General features: G+C 49.1%; 1 protein-coding gene across 1 annotated transcript; it reads left to right on the top strand.

Moving 5' to 3' along the window:
- The first annotated feature begins 10,082 nt into the window (after positions 1-10,082).
- nog2 (noggin 2) lies at positions 10,083-12,693 on the top strand. The gene has a single exon (XM_062475482.1). It carries the CDS (start codon positions 11,396-11,398, stop codon positions 12,029-12,031), a length of 636 nt encoding a protein of 211 aa, XP_062331466.1. The 5' UTR covers positions 10,083-11,395; the 3' UTR covers positions 12,032-12,693.
- Positions 12,694-18,368: the final 5,675 nt, after the last annotated feature.

The raw sequence follows: 18,368 nt of genomic DNA, 5'->3' as shown, positions 1-18,368 counted from the left end.
CACCTCGCTCCCAGCCTCCTTGCTGGATCTCACCACGCTCTCTGCCTTTGGGCTCAGACCTCACAGTCTGCTCCACTTTGTAATTCAATCCATGAAATGTAACTTTTACTTGTTTCTGGAGAAACGCTTCTCTAAACAGTCCCTGACGTGCATGCGCGGGCGTGAGCGCATGTCTGTAGAAACAATCACCGACAGGAGCGATGTTTTGTCACTCAACCGTCAGCTCCCTGGAAGAACGGCCGTGTGTGCACGCAGGCAAGCCCTCTCCCACAGGCCGGCCTTGTTCAGCCACTCCAAATATTTGCTCAGGATTAAGTGTGACCTAGCATCTCACTCCCAGGCTGGCTGGGACCGATGGCTCCTATGGGACAAGCACAGGTAACATGGGATCACAATGTTGAGCGTAAATATTCACAATGTCTTGAGACATTCCAGACTGGATGATCACACACAAACACACACGGTCGCCAAAAAAAAACAAGCAACACGCCAAAACGTGCACACTCTCTGTAGCACATCAGCTCAGGATTAGCCCTAGACTCTAGTGCTTAGGGTGGTGTGTGTGTGAGTGTGTGTGTGCAGGGGCCCAGGGGGGCCCCCAGCATGGAGACAGAGGGGAGAGCAGAGACAGACAGGCGGGCGGGCGGGCGAGGCGAGCTGTGATCCAGGCTCCAGGGCCACAGTGAGACAGGATCACTGAGACATCCTCACACCTCCTCTAAGGGTTAAACACACACACACACACACACAGTTACTCACACACACACACACACACAGTTACTCTCACACACACACACACACACACACAGTTACTCACACACACACACGCACGCATATGTACACACACACATGCACACGTACGCATGCACAAAGAAACAGACACACAAACGCCACAATATTTGATATACCTTGTAGAGCGTTGGTTAGCTTTTGACAACATGAATTATTGAGACATAAATGAACTCTGTTTCTTCATCATGATCACTCTCTTACACACACACACACACACACACACGCACACAGCAGCCAGCTGTCCTGTTAGCACCTGTGTGTGAGTGGACTGGGCAGGCCTGGTGTCTCTGCAGAGAGAGACATGGAGACACCAGGAGGAGAGCACAGGGAAGGTCACCACATGCCAGAGACAGAGTGACGATACTTAAACTGGGCTGCTCGCCTGTGAACTGGGTGTAATTACACACACACACAGACCAGACGCACACGCACAGCCCCCCCCCCCCCACACACACACACACACTGAGACCCAGACGGTATGAGAAAAGCCTCTCTCTCTCTCTCTCTCTCTTAAACATGTTCAAACAAGGTCAAAAGTTCTGATGACCTTGGAACGTTGATTTTGTATAGCTGCATATCACATTGGTGCTCAATTTCTTTTATCCATTACTGTAATCAGGTCCATGAAAATATATTGCATCGTTCAGTGACTCACGGTCACTGAAATATACTTAATCAATCAATAGATTGGTTCCATTTATGCAATATTGTAGAAAACCCATTGGAAATTAATTGTGTTGCTGCAAAGGGAGCTCAGAACCCCTCCCAAACCCCCACTCCACCCCCACCCTCACAGAGTCCTCATGGAGTGATTCAGCCCTCCAAACACAAAGCTCTGTTCCCTTCCTCTGAATGAGGACTTCTAGATGCAGGAACCTCGCTCTGGCCAAATCCAAGGTTAAACAAGGTTAACAAGGTTACTGGCACAAACCACAATTGTGATTCTGTTCTCAAGCTAACACCAGCGAGATCTCTCGTCAATAGCCTCTTGTTGATCTGTTGAGTCAGTCTGTGTGTGTGTGTGTCTGTGTCTGGGTGACTGTTAAAGTGTGGTGTGTGTGTGTGTATGTCTGTGTTTAGGTGATGGTGAAAGTGTGGTGGTGAGTGAATGTGTGTGTATGTCTGTGACTGGGTGACTGTGAGAGCGTGTGTGTGAGTATGTGACTGTGTGTATGTGTTACTCTGACATCCTCTCGCTCCGCCTTCTGTTCACTTAGTAGTGAAAGTTATTGGAGTGTGAATGCATTTAATAGTCTCTGCATGATCCTCCCTGCTCCCTCAGCTAGCTGTTCAGTCAGTGTCTGTCTGTCTGTCTGTCTGTCTGTCTGTCTGTCTGTCTGTCTGGTTCTGCCGTATCACAACCGATGGCAAAGGCATTCGGCACATTACTACAAAACACCTTGGTTGCGCATCAGTGGACAACAATGTACATCGTTTTTATTTATTTATATATACGTGTGTAGAAACGGTCAGTATAAAAACTCCACTGAGCTGAAGCAGTGGAGAGGAGAACCCCAGTCTCCCGATCAGAGGGACCTACCGTGATCCTGGAGCCACTAATGCCCCGTGTGACAGAGGTTGTCTAGAGCGGCACTTGTGGGATGAGTAGCCATGTCTGCTAAATGAAAGGCCCAACTATTACCCCTAAACGTTGGGGAACTCCTCTTTGGTCTAACGGTAAATGTTTGGGTTCCCAAGAGTCAGCGCTTTGAATTCCACCGGTGGAATGTCGAGGAGAGTTCAAGCTCTCTCTTTCTCTTCTCTCACTTTTCTCTCTCTCACTTTTCTTTCTCTCTCTGTCTCTGTCTCTCTCTCACACACACACACTCTCTCTCTCTCTCACTCACTCTCTTTCTCTGTCTGGTTCTCTCTCTCTTTACTCCCTCTCTCTTTCCTTCTGTGTCGCTCCCTCCTTCCCCTCTCTCTGGTGACAGAGTGAGGCAGACGCTCATATTTGCTCATGGCTCCGGGGGCTTGTGGCTCTCCATTAGTAAACCAGTGTGAGTCAATAGTTGGTACATCCCTTGGACAAACTCTTCCCCTCAAACATACACAAAGGCGCGCACATACACAGACACACACAGACACACACAGACACACAGACATATAAACAGACACACAGACACACGCACACACACTGCTGCCTTCCCCTTGCCCCGTTCCAAAGCAGACGTGCCCCCCCCCCGCAGGCTACGGTGAGCACTCACGCCATGGCGAGACATTTCCCAAAACCTTCCCAGCCCTCCTGGCATCCTGGAGGGCCGTCGCCCTGTCACCCCCCCCACCCTCCCTCCACCCCTCTCCCCCCCCCACCCCTCACCCCCCCACCCCTCACTCCACCCCTCACCCCTCACCCCTGAGGGCCAGTGGTGGAAGCTTGTCCGCATGGTGATGGTGGTGGTCATGGTGGTGGTTTGGGACGACGACGAGGGGGGGGGGGGGGGGGGGGCCGAGGGGGGGGGTGTTCCAGTTGCTCCCTGTCCTCCCTACGCCTCCCTGTCCACTGAGCATGGTGAGGACTATATGTCTGTGTTGAAATGTTGTCCCTAGCCTAGAGGGGTGTGTTTCCACACATCTATCGTCCGGTGCTCTGTGTGTGTACACTACATGCACATATACATATCCACACACCATGTACTCTGTGTACATTCAGTCCACAGTGACTGTACCGGGATGAAATCACCACTGGGAGCTCTGCAGACTACAATGTCATGCTGAGAGGAGTGAGAAACCAGAGAACATCTGCTGCGGTCCTCCATCAGCGTGGCTGTGGGCGAAGGGTTTCGGGCCGTGGCAACACAATGGCTTAGTGGTTAAGGGAGCAACCCAGTTACAAGCGATTGTGGTCATGGTCCACCTACGATGAACACAGATTGGATTGTGTTTTCTTCCTTTCTGGGACAGCAGGTCACTGACTGGGGATTACTGTTTGGAGGAAGAGTGACTCAATAAGTGGTCAGCTGTAACGCTCTGCTTACTGTCCTTTGCTCTTTTCTTTGGGGTCATCATTAGGGGCTCCACCATGAAGAGGAACTCCTGGAAAGGAGGAGCAGAGTGTATAGAGGAGGGAGGAGGAGGAGCAGTGTATAGAGGAGGAGGAGCAGAGTGTATAGAGGAGGAGGAGGAGCAGTGTATAGAGGAGGAGCAGTGTATAGAGGAGGAGCAGAGTGTATAGAGGAGGAGGAGGAGGAGCAGTGTATAGAGGAAGAGGAGCAGAGTATATAGAGGAGGAGGAGGAGCAGTGTATAGAGGAGGAGCAGAGTGTATAGAGGAGGAGGAGGAGGAGCAGTGTATAGAGGAGGAGGAGCAGAGTGTATAGAGGAGGAGGAGGAGCAGAGTGTATAGAGGAGGAGGAGGAGCAGTGTATAGAGGAGGAGCAGAGTGTATAGAGGAGGAGGAGGAGGAGCAGTGTATAGAGGAGGAAGAGCAGAGTGTATAGAGGAGGAGGAGGAGCAGTGTATAGAGGAGGAGGAGCAGAGTGTATAGAGGAGGAGGAGGAGCAGTGTATAGAGGAGGAGCAGAGTGTATAGAGGAGGAGGAGGAGGAGCAGTGTATAGAGGAGGAGGAGGAGGAGGAGCAGAGTGTATAGAGGAGGAGGAGGAGCAGAGTGTATAGAGGAGGAGGAGGAGGAGCAGAGTGTATAGAGGAGGAGGAGCAGAGTGTATAGAGGAGGAGGAGCAGAGTGTATAGAGGAGGGAGGAGGAGCAGTGTATAGAGAAGGAGGAGCAGAGTGTATAGAGGAGGGAGGAGGACCAGTTCCAGGAGGGAGGAGACTTCAGAGTCCTGGCTGCGGTGAGCAGGGGAGGCAGCAGTTCTGAACTGAGCTGGCAGGTTGTTCCTGTGTCTTGGCTAGTGGTGGCACCGTGGAGAGAGTAACAGCGACCCTATTGTGTGCGGTGGGAATTGGGCAGCGGGCCAATGATGTCATCCTGCCACGGGGAAGACCAGGGGAACGCACTCCTGGGGTTCGGAATGTGCTGTTTTTTTCCTGTTGTTTTCCGGAAGGCAGAGATCAGTTTTAATTCCACCCTCATCACTCCCTCTCGCTCCGACGGGGAGGAGGGGGAAGGCGGAGATGGGGGGGAAGAAAAGAGAGAGAGAGATGGAGAGAAAGAGAGAGAGATGGAGAGAGAAATACAGAGAGAGAGAGAGATGGAGAGACAGAGACAGAGAGAGAGAGGAGAGAGAGAGAGAGAGAGAGAGAGAGAGAGAGAGAGAGAGAGAGAGAGAGAGAGAGAGAGAGAGAGAGAGAGAGAGAGAGAGAGAGAGAGAGAGAGAGAGAGAGAGAGAGAGAGAGAGAAGGAAGGAAGGAAGGTGAGAATAGAAGGACGGAGGGGTGCTTTTGCTCGTCAGTGAACGGGCCTGGGGCACGCACCAAATGAAGAGAGAGAAACCAGCTACAAGACCAGGGGGCTGGGCCAAGGCGGTTTGAGATTCTTTCTTTTCATTTTAATTTTGTAAGGCATGAATAAGGGTATCAGGCTGGAATGTTATGAGGTCATACCACCTCCCCAATTAAAAGTTGCCTGGGACGATTACAGAAGAATGCAGCGATTCAGAGCAACAAAAAAATATATCAAAAAAAGGGAATGGTCTACGGAAAATGCAACCCCCCGAAACGCCACCCTCTCCCTCTCCCTCCCCCTCTCCCTCTCCCTCCCCCAGCACTCATGACAGTCATTCACGACCCAGAGTATAGGAGAGTCTGTTTAGAACCCACACAAACACACACACGTAAGCCTTTTCATTTCTTTGCCCTCAGAGAACATTGTCCTAACTGTCAGGCAGAGGTCTAGCCATCAGTCCCAGTGAGCCCAGAAGAATCTGCTGGTGTTCCTGCAGCGCCGTCAGAGTCCAGGACGTTCAGCCCCGTCCTCCACTGGTGACCTTGGACGTGTGTGTGTGTGTGTGTGTGTGTGTGTGTGTGTGTGTGTGTGTGTTTCTGTGGGTGTAGGATTCATATGGCTCCTACAGTGAGCCCCTGAGGTGAATAATAAGTGTGTGTAATGAATATCTAAAACACTTGCACGTGTGTGTGTGTAGTGCGTATGGACATGGATGTTTTCACTTCTCTGTGCATGAGGTGCACCAGTCCCAGAGTCTCTCAGAGGCCTGGTTCACCCCAGACGGCACATCACAAAGCACAGAGTCATTCACGATACGATCATCATTAATCACAGTCTGTGATCCATCGCTGTCTCTTCCCTTCCTCACTGGAATGTCATCCCAGAACCAGGGAACTGGCCGGGGCTCAGATTGACTTCAGATTGCCCGTGGTGAAGAAGGGGCGGGGCTCTATCTGAATAACGACAGTTGGGCCGTAAACTCAGGGAACAATTTACATTTTTTCTTTTTGTCGTCGTTGGGGAGAAAGAGAGGGGAAAAAAATGTCACTTTGATGATGTTTACTGGCTATTTTGCACCAAAAAAAAAACTTTATGAAGAATAAAGAAGAAGAAAAAAAGAAGAAAAACGGCTTCAAAAGTTCTGGTTAACGGGACACAGATTTTTGGTCATGCTTCCATGAGCCATCTGCTTTGGGTTAGGGTCTGGGGAGACAGATGAGGGGGAAACAGAGACAGAGAGACAGAGAGAGAGAGACAGAGAGACAGAGAGACAGAGAGACAGAGAGAGAGAGAGAGAGAGAGAGAGATGAGAGAGAGAGGAGAGAGAGAGAGAGAGAGAGAGAGAGAGAGAGAGAGAGAGAGAGAGAGAGAGGAGAGAGAGAGAGACGAGGAGAGAGAGAGAGAGAGAGAGAGAGAGAGAGAGAGAGAGAGAGAGAGGGGAGATGGGGAAGAGATGTGGGGGTTGTAATATTGACAGGGGATAGTAGGGGGATGTGGAGATATGTGTATTGTAAAGACCTCTGTCAGTTTGGCAAAGGGGTGGTGGTGGTGTTAGGGGGAGGGTGGCAACTCGACTCGTTGGTCCTGCGAAGGCGTATACAAGACGGCTGGTGCAACATCCCTGACACATGAAGAAAGACAAGATGCTGAGGACTGGTGTCTGGACCCAGATTCAGCTGAACCATCTTAATTGCGGAGGCTTAAAGTGCCAAAGAAACGTCAGTCAGGTTGTCGTTTTTTGGTCACAACCTAAACTAATTAGGGTCCAGTGCTGGAGGCCTGTCTGTTGACTTGAGGGGAGATGACGGAGGTTGTAAGGGAGTATTCTGCTGGGTATTGTGGAACATATTTCCAAACAGCATAGACGAGCCAAATTCCTCCTCTTCCCTCCTAATCTTAACTACCCCCCCCCTCCCTCCTCCTCCCTGAGGGCAACAAGAAGATAGGAAGTCTGAAAAACAACAACTTTGTTAATCGCCCAGCCCTCCTGAGGATTCTTTTTGTGTTAGCAGAGTAGCCATGCCTCCCCCCTTTTCCACCCAGTGTTCTAGTCTTCTCTCCCCCTCTTCTTTCTTTACTGTCGTTTTCCTCCCACCCCTCCGTCTCCAGCCCTCCGCCGCACCATTCCAGCCATCCCTGGTGGACCCAGCCAGTCTGGCCACGGCTGTCCCTGGAGGTGCCTGCGCGGACTAAGCCCTCAGTGAGGGGGTCCTTGGGAATCAGCCGGCTGTATGGAGCGCTTGGGAAGCGGAGGTGGAGGGAGGTGCCTATCTGTGCCTGGGGGCCAGGCCCCTGATGCAGCCTCGCCATGCGTCCTATTGAGACCTAAGGAAGCGTGAAAAATTGCTGCAAACCAAAGAGTAAGTCCCCTTGTTATACAAGGCCAATTTTCGGCACCAACCAACCCCCCCCCCCCCTGCTTTGTGTGTTGGCCCCCCTCCTCACCCCCCCCCCCACCCCTGCCCCCCCCCCTCTTCCCCCTTTACCTCCCCTTCCATTCTCTACACACACCTCGTCAAGGCTCGGTGGCCTTCGTTAAAGCGAGCAGGGGAGCCCTTTATTGCCTTATTTAATTAGCCATTCCACAGCAAACTGTCCACCCTGTACCATCACCCAGCCCACCCCCACCCCCCTGCCACCTCAGCCCTAAACCCCACTGGAGTCATCCCCCTCCACTCCCTGTCTCTCCTTCCATCCTCACTCTTTCTCTCTGTCCTCCCTTGCTTATCTCTCCTCATCTCTATATATCTCTCTATCTATCTATCTATCTACCACTTCTCGTCTTTTTCACCCTCTCCTCTCTCTCTCCTCTCTCTCTCTCTCCCCCTCCCTCCCTCCCTCCCTCTCCCCTCCCTCCCTCCCACCCCCCTCCCCCTCCCTCCCTCCCTCCCCTCTCCCTCCCTCCTCCCTCCCTCCCCCCTCCCTCCCTCCCTCCCTCCCTCTCCCTCCCTCCGTCTCTCTCCCCCGTCTTGCACTTTCTTTTTCCCGGTTCGACTTGTCTCCCGTGCCTGCTGGCGCTTGGGCTGGCCAGCATAAAGGAGAATGAACCCCCCCCCCCACCCCCACCGCTCTCCCTCTCTCCAGACCCCCTCACTCTCTCTCTTCCCCCCTCTCGCTCTCCTTCTCTCCCCCCTCGCTCTCTCTCACAGACTCCCTTGCTCTCTCTCCCCCCCCCTCGCTCTCTCTCTCTCCCCCCCTCGGTCTCTCTCTCTCCCCAGACCCCCTGCGTCCTCCAGCCAGGAGGGGACAAAGGACAGCAGCAGGTTTACTGTAGACAGCTCAGCATCACTGCCCCCATCACTGCCCCCATCACAGCCCCCATCACAGCCCCCATCACAGCCCCCATCACTGCCCCCACCACTGCCCCCACCACAGCCCCCATCACTGCCCCCATCACAGCCCCCATCACTGCCCCCATCACTGCCCCCACCACTGCCCCCATCACAGCCCCCATCACTGCCCCCATCGCAGCCCCCACTGCCCTCTGGGTTCTCCCCAATCATTAGCTAGTTAACTGAGATTAGCTGGGACGGTTGGAGAGGATTTTCCTACTGTGCTGTGAACTCCTGAGACACTGGTCAACTGTTCACCATCACCAACACAACAATACGTTTGGCTCAAAGGTTTTTATTGCTAGTCATGTTTTCTTTTATGGATGTGTTTCTTTTGTTTACACAAAGACACTCCATGTATCTAGCTTGGCTTTGTGTCTGAATAAGAAGATCCTCCAAACGTTGACCCTCTTGGAAAGATATATTTCGATGAAGGGAAAAATAAACCTTATGTACTACAAATTACGCCAAGCCCTTCAAATAAAATAAAATGCTGTATCACATTTGAAACACAAATGTGTTGGATAAATGTAGCCTATACGTTTATGAATGGATATAAGAGAGCAACTGTCATAGAAAGACAGTTTTCTTTCGTAGGGGTCTCTGCGCGCAGGATCTATGCCCTCTAGTGGCCCAAGAAAAATCAACCACGATATCAAATCGAGAAGCAGTCTCCTCTCTGAAGTTGTTTCGTTGTAATGACAGAGCACGTGTGCCTGTTCAAAACACAACGTACCCTGATGATGGATAGTGCTCAGATAACATTGATGGTACCCGTCCAAAAGACGAAATATCCCAGTTTTTCAAACGATTAAAACACAGAACTATAAACAACAGATGAGAACCTCAAATCGTGGCAGCTAATGTGAAGTCTTTGGTGAGCTAGTCACTTTGTAGTGTCCTTGGATCAATTAGTTTTTTCTTTCACCCGATAGACGTTTTTACCTTTCGACCACTCTAATCTGCCCTCTGCTACTTCGTAATGCCATCATTAAACAGATTAGTTCAACAAAACTACAAACCTCAAACATGCTTTCATGACCCCACGGTTAGTTAGCATGGGAAAGGTAACGTTTAGTTATCCATGACCATTAATAGCTTTAATTGGACGCTTATTTGGTGACCCCAGAGTTCAAACACCAAATTCCTGTGTGTGGACCTCGTGAACAAAGTCTTCCGCAGACCCTCTCAGACACCCAACTAAACGTTTCCCACCCAACTCATGGGAATGCAGAATAGGAAACGGGTAAGTGCTTCAATTAATATTGACAGCGTATTGAACCTATTAACTCGCGTGTGTTGCACGCGGGACTCCAGAGCAAGGACTGGGTTAAATATTACGACATGGGATGCCATTTCAAGAAAAGCTTGCCTTCATTCAACTTTATTGATGGAAAATACGCTGTAGGATCTAACAGAATACAGCCTGACATTCTATCGTGTGGAATATCAGCGGAGTCAACCCCGATATCTCTAGGACCATGCTGATCCCTTCGATTGTGGCAGATATTTTCCACGTTGGGATGGGAGGGGGCCGAGGGCGCTGTCAATCATAGCGAAAGTGGCAGCGGTGGGCAGGACCCGCTGACACTTCTTACCGTCGGAGGGGATATTTAACTTGGGACTGAGCACCGCTCGCAACAGACACACTCACACACAGTGTGCCTAAGCAAAGAAAGAGCTCTGCGCCAAGTCTCAGACCTCCTAAAGTAGGAGCGACTAAGTAGGAGCTACTGTACCAGCTTTCAAAGGAGTAGATTCTCCCCCAGGGATTGCCGCACATTTTGACCGGGCAAAAGGCTCCTGAACTCGGACTGAATAGTCATGCAGCGGCGGTGGGACTTCTAGATTTTTTTTTTTACGAAATGGTCAATGTCAACTCGGTGAAGGGACAGTAGACTGGGCTGAACTTTGACTGGCATGACACTGTTTGCATTTGATATGCATTTTCTGCGTGTCAGCTCATAATACCTTGTGAAACTGTATGCCAAATATAAAACTTTTTATTCGCAGAGAAACCTCGAGGAATGTGATACAGAGTTCTGTGAGGAAAGGCATTTTTGGGGGGTTCTCAACGACCTATTGAACACATGATTATGTGTTCATAACTTCTTTTTTTTTAATTAGAATCAGTGGTGCGTCGTCTTTCAGGTTAAACAGCCTAAATATTGTGGACTTTCTCACTGATTAGAACGTTGGAATACCGCACTGGGGCAGAAAAGAACTCTTCGCAGTCCATGGATTGCGCGCTTGCGCTTGGACCTTGTCAAACCTGAGAGCGTCAGGCCACGTTGAAAGAAGCCACGTTTATAAAAGCCGTGCGTAAAAATAACATTGGCCAAGACAGCCCTCATTGCCAGCCCGTGACATTTAAAACTTGGTGAAGTACTCTTTTGTGCGTCCTTCTCTCTCGGGGCGTTCTGGATCTATTTTGTCTCTGAGGGGACCGAGGATCTTTAGAAACGCTTCATTCCATGCAACTCTCGCCTCAGCCACTGTCATCCAGTCTAGACAATTTGTCGTGGCTTTGAGTCCCTGGCGTAACCATGACAACCACAAGAAACCCAAAGTGAATTTGAGGAAAGACTGAAACGGGAGAGAGTGTGAATAGAGTTTTCCCATTTTGTTTAGTGCTGTTTCTGTTTAAACGTCATTCTTTGTTGTTGTTTTTGTACAAAACAGAGGCATCCTTTGCGCTACAAGATTGCATCAGCAGGCAATTTGCTAAGTTTAAGGATCCCTAAAAAGAAAGCGCTCCAGTCCATGTCATTCAAACCCGACGTGGTCTATTAAAAGTATCGTCTTGCTCGTGCCTCTACTTCGACTATTTATGAAGCCCCCGGGCAACTCATTTCATAGTGCACAGTAGCGGTGAAAGAACTGAATTCAATACACGAGAAGAGCCTGTGCGTAAACTAGTGAAATATGGGCTTCTCTCAAACGCTACTCATTTATGTGCTGGTGTCCATTCACCTTGGAGTTTCCCAGCATTATCTTCGCCTTCGACCCTCGCCCAGCGATAACCTCCCCGTGCCAGACCTAAAGGAGGACCCTGACCCGGAATACGACCCGCGCGAGCAGGACTTGTCCGAGAGGACTCTGCGGAAAAAGCTGGGCAGCAACTTCGACCCTAACTTCATGTCCATCATCTCGCCCGTGCTGGTAAACCTCTCCGTGCATGACACACAGATGAAGCTGCAAGGACCTATGCCCAACGACATTAAAAAGCTTGACCTCACGGAGACCCCCTATGGAAAGAGGGTAAAAGTGGGGAAGAAAGCACGTAGGAAATTCCTGCAGTGGTTATGGACGTATACGCACTGTCCGGTGGTATACAGCTGGAAGGACCTGGGCGTGAGGTTCTGGCCACGCTGGATCAAGGAGGGCAACTGTTTCAATGAGCGCTCGTGTTCCTTCCCTGAGGGGATGTTTTGCAAACCTGTCAAGTCGATCACCAAGACTTTCCTCCGGTGGTATTGTCAAGGGTTTTTAAGACAGAAATATTGTACGTGGATACCGGTGCAATACCCAATCATCTCAGAGTGCAAGTGTTCGTGCTGAGTCTCTCTCTGGGAGTGTAGGATCGGGGGAGTGGACTGGACACGCGCTTTCTATTGCACTGTAAACTCTCATCTGAGGTGGGCACCATAGCGATTCTATTTTTTTATATAGCATTTTAATTGAAATACCAACATTGTACATATTTAAGAAAAAATGCAGCTATTTTTTTGTAAATGAACAGGACCATATTTTATTTCAGCCCTGAAACGTGTTTTTAGGGGAACACGAGCACTTCAGAAAGAAGAGCTTTTATTTTTTATGAAAAATTGAAGATGGAATGCATACACTTCTCCAAGAAGTTAACTTTTTTTCAACTGAACATTGATGCTGACTGTAACTTCACTGCAATGCTGCCTAGAGTTTTTGTATGATATTAATATCAATAATAATTAAATTGAAAGTTGAGGATAAAAAGATATATATAAAGGCGTGAACTCAGCTTTTGGAATACATAGTATTGTAGAAATAAACAAATCTGTATGTTTTATTTATTATTTTAACGATTGTGAGTATAGAACATAAGGAAAGAAAATAGCAGAGTATACCAGAAATTATGGGAGATGTCTACTTGAATATTTCTAAAAAATAAAATAAAAAGTAAACATATCAGTGTAAATGTTATGGTTACACGTTTTAGCAATAAAGTCTATCTTTTCAACATGTATTAGTGTCGAGCAAGTTGCTTTACGAAGTTTTTGTCCCTGCCCAAGGGGCGTGTACTGCCCTGGAGCGGAGCAAACTTGCTAAATGCACAGTAAGTCCAGAGTGAGATGAATCGAAGGCGACGTTACTGACGCTCCACGCTGTCAGTGTGATTTTAGAAACGGGTGATTTAGTATGTTGTGTAATGTGCAACACATACCTAAAGTGCCTTCACAGAACTGGCCCTCATTGTTAGCGCCAGAGTAGGCAAGAGGTTGTTAGAATCCATCCTCCTACGCAAACCGCTCATTTATCGGATCTTAGGTGTTAACATAACGGTAAAATATGATTCAGACATTTCAAACACGGTCAGTTGATGAAATAGCGAGGCACGCAAGCCAGAAATGTCCCAGTCCATGCCGTTCCCTTAAGGCTCTGCACAAGTTCCACTGAAGCTTGTTTGTATTGAGGCAGAGCAGACCGGCGCCTATTCAAGCCCATGACAGCCTCCGAAAAAAACAAAGACCATAAAACAATGGTGAACTGTTTTTGACGTTACCAGACTATTAATTGGACAGCGGGTAAGCTGTCTGCAAGTTAAAGAGATATGGCCAATTAAAGCGCCCGAGACACACATGGAATTAAGCCCCATGAAATCAAAGCAACGGCTCATTCACTCTTAGTAGGGATTTTATGGTGTTTATATTATTCTTTAAATACAATCAACGACTTAAACAGAGCTTCCACTACCAAACGTTTTGAGCTTTTCCCCAACGTCCTAAAACCAAACCCGTGTTTCCACTAAACCCATCTTGAGCGCGTTCAAGTGATTTGTGACTCTGCGGGCTGAGTTGGACTTGACACTTGCCGTCCGGTTATTGTGACAGATATACTGTAGGGATTTTGTAAGGAGAGGAGAGCGGCAGGCAGCCAGCGGAGGAGGGGGGCTGCTTTCCTTACTGTCAGCTTCTTTCTTGATGATGTCTCGGGGTTTTAGAAACTGCGCCTGTGACTCTGCGGCGCCACTGAGCCGCCCCCTCTCGACTGAGCAGAATGAAGCACTTTGGGAAACAGTAACCCTTTCAGGCTCTGCCCGGAGAGTATTTTAGAAGCGTGTGAAAGGCAATACGCCGCGGTGCTCCAGCCAGCTAGGTGCGCACCTTTAGAAACAGCCCCGTCAGGCAGTCGGATGATTCAGGCGTTGTTATTTTGTATCTCTGTGTGACATGCATATGTATTTTTCTATGCAAATTAAACCTAGCTGATCTGCCTCTAAGTATCCCTTACCAAGCTCAACCACAAATGCAAAATATGGGCGACGGAAAGACGAACTAATAAAAAAAAAAAATTGGATTGAATGTTACGTAACTTTTATTCCTCAATCTCCTAACCGTTTGTGACACAATTCACAAAAAGTTTATATTTTAGGATGCTATGGTGATTGGCAAAGACCATTCGGTCGGTTTCATTTGAATTCTGTGTTGTTGCAAGTAAGTGGTCCACGGTATCCTCTTAATGTATTATTGATTAAATATCTATGCCTTGTGTGCCAGTACCTACTGTATGAGCTCACATCTCCTTTACTATCGATACCAGGACATTCTCATACCACCCAACAAGAAGGAACCTGGGGCGTCACTGTGCAAGTCAGCTGATAAATACAGTCATAGGTCTCCATGACTACCGTGCCTCAGTACCGGCATGTACAGTCAGGGGGTTTATTAACACAGTACGCACGCAGATCATGGATTTAGAGCCCTCAACATGTGATGGTAGACTACAACCGTGTTAAGGATAGACCTATAGGTAGCGTCACAGGAACAATATGGAGGTGGATGTTCAGTGGGAACCATGTTGGTTTGGTTCCACTGTGGATTAGAGTCTCGCTTCCAGGTGTCATTGGAAGCAAGGTTATGGCTACGTCTGAGGTGAACATAACAATTCACACCGGTCCTCTTGAGTGTTGTATCGCAGGAGAACGCCTGGAAGTAGTTCTCCTCAGGGCTGTGGAGGGATCTGGCTCCGAGGGGTGATCTGGCCCTGAGGAGTGATCTGGCCCTGAGGGGTGATCTGGCCCTGAGGGGTGATCAGGCCCTGAGGGGTGATCTGGCTCAGAGGAGTGATCTGGCCCTGAGGAGTGATGTGGCCCTGAGGAGTGATCTAGCCCTGAGGAGTGATCTGGCCCTGAGGAGTGATCTGGCCTTGAGGGGTGATCTGGCCCTGAGGGGTGATCTGGCCCTGAGGGGTGATCTGGCTCAGAGGAGTGATCTGGCCCTGAGGAGTGATCTGGCCCTGAGGAGTGGGACAGAGGGAGCTGACAGAAGACTGAGTGAGATGGAGTACAGTGGGGTTCGTCTTCTTATGGAGTCAGTTACCATGATGAATTACAGGACACTCGAGTGATGGAGTCACACACACACACACACACACACACACAGAGACACACAAGCACGCACAGACATTCACACATGCAGGGATTCATGCGAATATGATTCTCTGTTTGTGTGAATTCACATAATGACTGTATATCCACAGGCAAACACACACACACACACACACACAGACACACACACACACAGACACACACACACACACACACACACACAGACACACACAGACACACACAGACACACACAGACACACACACACACGCACACACGCACACACGCACACACACACACACACACACACACACACACACACCCCTGGTGTGGAGCACGGTTGCCGGAGACAGATGCAGACAGAGACAGGGTCTGCTTGATGCAGACAGAGACAGGGTCTGCTTGATGCAGACAGAGACAGGGTCTGCTTGTAAAAGCGTGTGAGTCAGCAGGACTGAGGTTATTGATGATGACAGGGTATTAAACGGGAGGAGGGGAGGGGGGGGGGGGAGATGTGTCACCAGAGCTGATACCAAATGCACTGCCGCAGGCAGGGAGGTATTACGCCTGAACCACATCTTGAGAACCACAGTGTCTGGAACATAGTGTTCGTGTGTGTGTGTGTGTGTGTGTGTGTTGAGGTGTGCCTAAAAACAAGAGTTTGTGTGATAGAAATGTGCATAGGTATTGTATGTGAACATATTATTGTATGTATGTATGTATGTATGTGTGTGAGCTGTGACAGTGTGTGTGTCTGTGTGGAGGTATGTGTCAGACATGTATGTATGTTGTGTGTGGGCATGTGGAGTCTGACAGTGTGTGTGTGTGTGTGTGTGTGTGTGTATGTGTGTGTGTGTGTGTGTGTGTGTGTATGTGTGGCCGCTGACAGTGTGTGTGTGTGTGTGTGGGTGTGCATGCGTGTGTGTGGCCGGTGTCAGTGTGTGTGTGTGTGTGGCCGCTGACAGTGTGTGTGCATGTGTGTGGGCGTGCGTGTGTGTGGCCGGTGTCAGTGTGTGTGTGTGGCTTCTGACAGTGTGTGTGCATGTGTGTGGGTGTGCATGCGTGTGTGTGGCCGGTGTCAGTGTGTGTGTGTGTGTGTGTGGATGTCTGGGTGTGGGTTTACAGATCTGTTACAGACTTCCGGGTGGTCTCTAGATGATGCTCAGAATCAGGTCGCTTTCTCAACCACCAGAAGACGTCCATTAGAAACTCCAACCGTCTAATGATGGTATGAGCAGGATAGATGGCTGACATGCATTAAAGGAATGTACACACATTGGATGCACTTGTAAATCTAGGCCAGGGATCCCAAATAAACATGTTTAACTATTGGTGGTAAAGTAAAAGCCGTTGGTTTCTCCCAGTCCCTCACACGGAGTTCTTCTTCCTCTAACTCTGTTTTCTAAACGCCACAAAACGTGCCCCTCTCCGTGGACGCCGCTCTGGAGAGCATGGAGTATCTCCAGGCCACATCCGCTCCCCTATCACTGCTTTCAAACGTCGTAATCAGGAGAACATGTCAAACTGTCGTCAGATCAGCGCTCCGTGACACAGTAGCAGTCTCCGCTCTGGGTCCAACGCGCGGTCGAAGCAGCAGCATCGTTTCAGGGTTGAATCCATGTCACACACCTTCTTCATTTCCAGATTTTTTGCCTTGCCCTTGAAATGGACCTCCCCCAGCCCCTTTAGACATGCCCCCCCCCCAGCCCCGCACTCTGCCAAGACAGCCCGTATCGGAGGTACAGTTCGACCGGCTTCAAAAACGTCCCTTGAAGCTTCTTCACACGCTGGGATCTTATATATGTGGTAACATTTTAATCAGATACTTAAGAGCCAGAATCAAATTTCCCAAGTCACGCTAGGTAACTTCTCTATTTAACTCTTGTTAGATGTAACAGATAGTGTAGGGCTATATTTAGAGGTCTAGGGGCCACATGAAGACACGCAAGCTGAGAATAGACCACACGCCAACCTCTGTTTCCATGGTTACTGCCTTTTTTTCTCTCTCTCTCCCCCTCTCCATACTTTGAGTTTTTTGTGTTCATAAATACCCCCCTAGCGTCAAGTTTATTTTCCGCCTTCCGAGGTTCTAGAAAGATCCACATTCAGGCTTTATCAAGTTCTCATCAATCAGGATTCAAAACAGCGTTAAAGTTTATGGACCTTAAAGTGGGTTCGTGCGTAGTGTTTGACTATTCCCCCTCTGACAGACGGGCGATTGTGGAAAAGTTGTAGCCTTACGTCTAAAAATGAATCTAAAGGCTGAAATATGCAGTTGACCACTATTGACATCCACCCCCTTATACACTCAAAAGGAACCATTGAATGCCCATCAAATGAGACACAAATTGACCCTGTTCAAAACTGACATGCCACCTCCAGCGAACTTTCTCAACATTTTGAACTGTAGTGGTACACAAGGTGTGTGCTGCCTTAGACTCATGCACAAGGTACACATGCACACAAATGTGTATTTGTAAGACACATGTACACCACACACATGTACAATGTCACACACACACGCTCATGTACACTGTGACACAAATACACACACACTTATGCCAGCCATCCTCAGCTAGCACTCATCACCAGCCCACACAAACACACAAGGTGTTCCAGCATAATTGCCTCATAATGATAACGACACACACAGGTAATTCGTAAATGTCTCAAGTTGTTTACTTGACTACTCCAGTTGATCATGATTGCGCCTGGTTGATATATACACACACTTGAGTTTTCCCCAATTAGATTCTATATTTTCCTTATACATGACTCCACGTCCTGATTGCTTGGAAGGAAAGGCTCTGTCCCCCCCACACCACACACGCTCACAAACACACATTTATGCATGCACACACACACACACACATGCAATGCTCACACACACACACATGCTCACAAACACACATCTAAATGCATGCACACACACACACATGCAATGCTCACACACATGCTCACAAACACACATCTAAATGCATGCACAAACACACACATGCAATGCTCACACACACACACACACATGCTCACAAACACACATCTAAATGCATGCACAAACACACACACACACACAGTCCTCCCTCCACCCCGTCTTCGGCTGTCTCTCAGTGCCCCTCAGTAAGCCAGGATGGCATGCTGGGAATGTTTACTTTCGCCACAGTGTGTATTTACAGAGCCTAATAGTTTTCTAGGCCGAGATGGCGCCTCACTCTCTAACATGTGTACTGCCCCCCCAACCCCATCAAACGACCAATCAAACCTCTGGCTCGAGGAGTTCTGAAATCAGGTATGTGTGCACCCCTGTGGCACGAGGG

Source organism: Osmerus eperlanus, chromosome 12, assembly GCF_963692335.1.
Source record: "Osmerus eperlanus chromosome 12, fOsmEpe2.1, whole genome shotgun sequence".
Taxonomy (NCBI): Eukaryota; Metazoa; Chordata; class Actinopteri; order Osmeriformes; family Osmeridae; genus Osmerus; species Osmerus eperlanus.
Note: the sequence above shows the minus strand (reverse complement) of the source record. Positions and strands in the feature narration are given on the sequence as shown.

Coding starts and splice junctions, on each gene's coding strand:
- nog2 (XM_062475482.1), top strand. CDS start 11,396: ATGGGCTTCTCTCAAACGCTACTCATTTATGTGCTGGTGTCCATTCAC.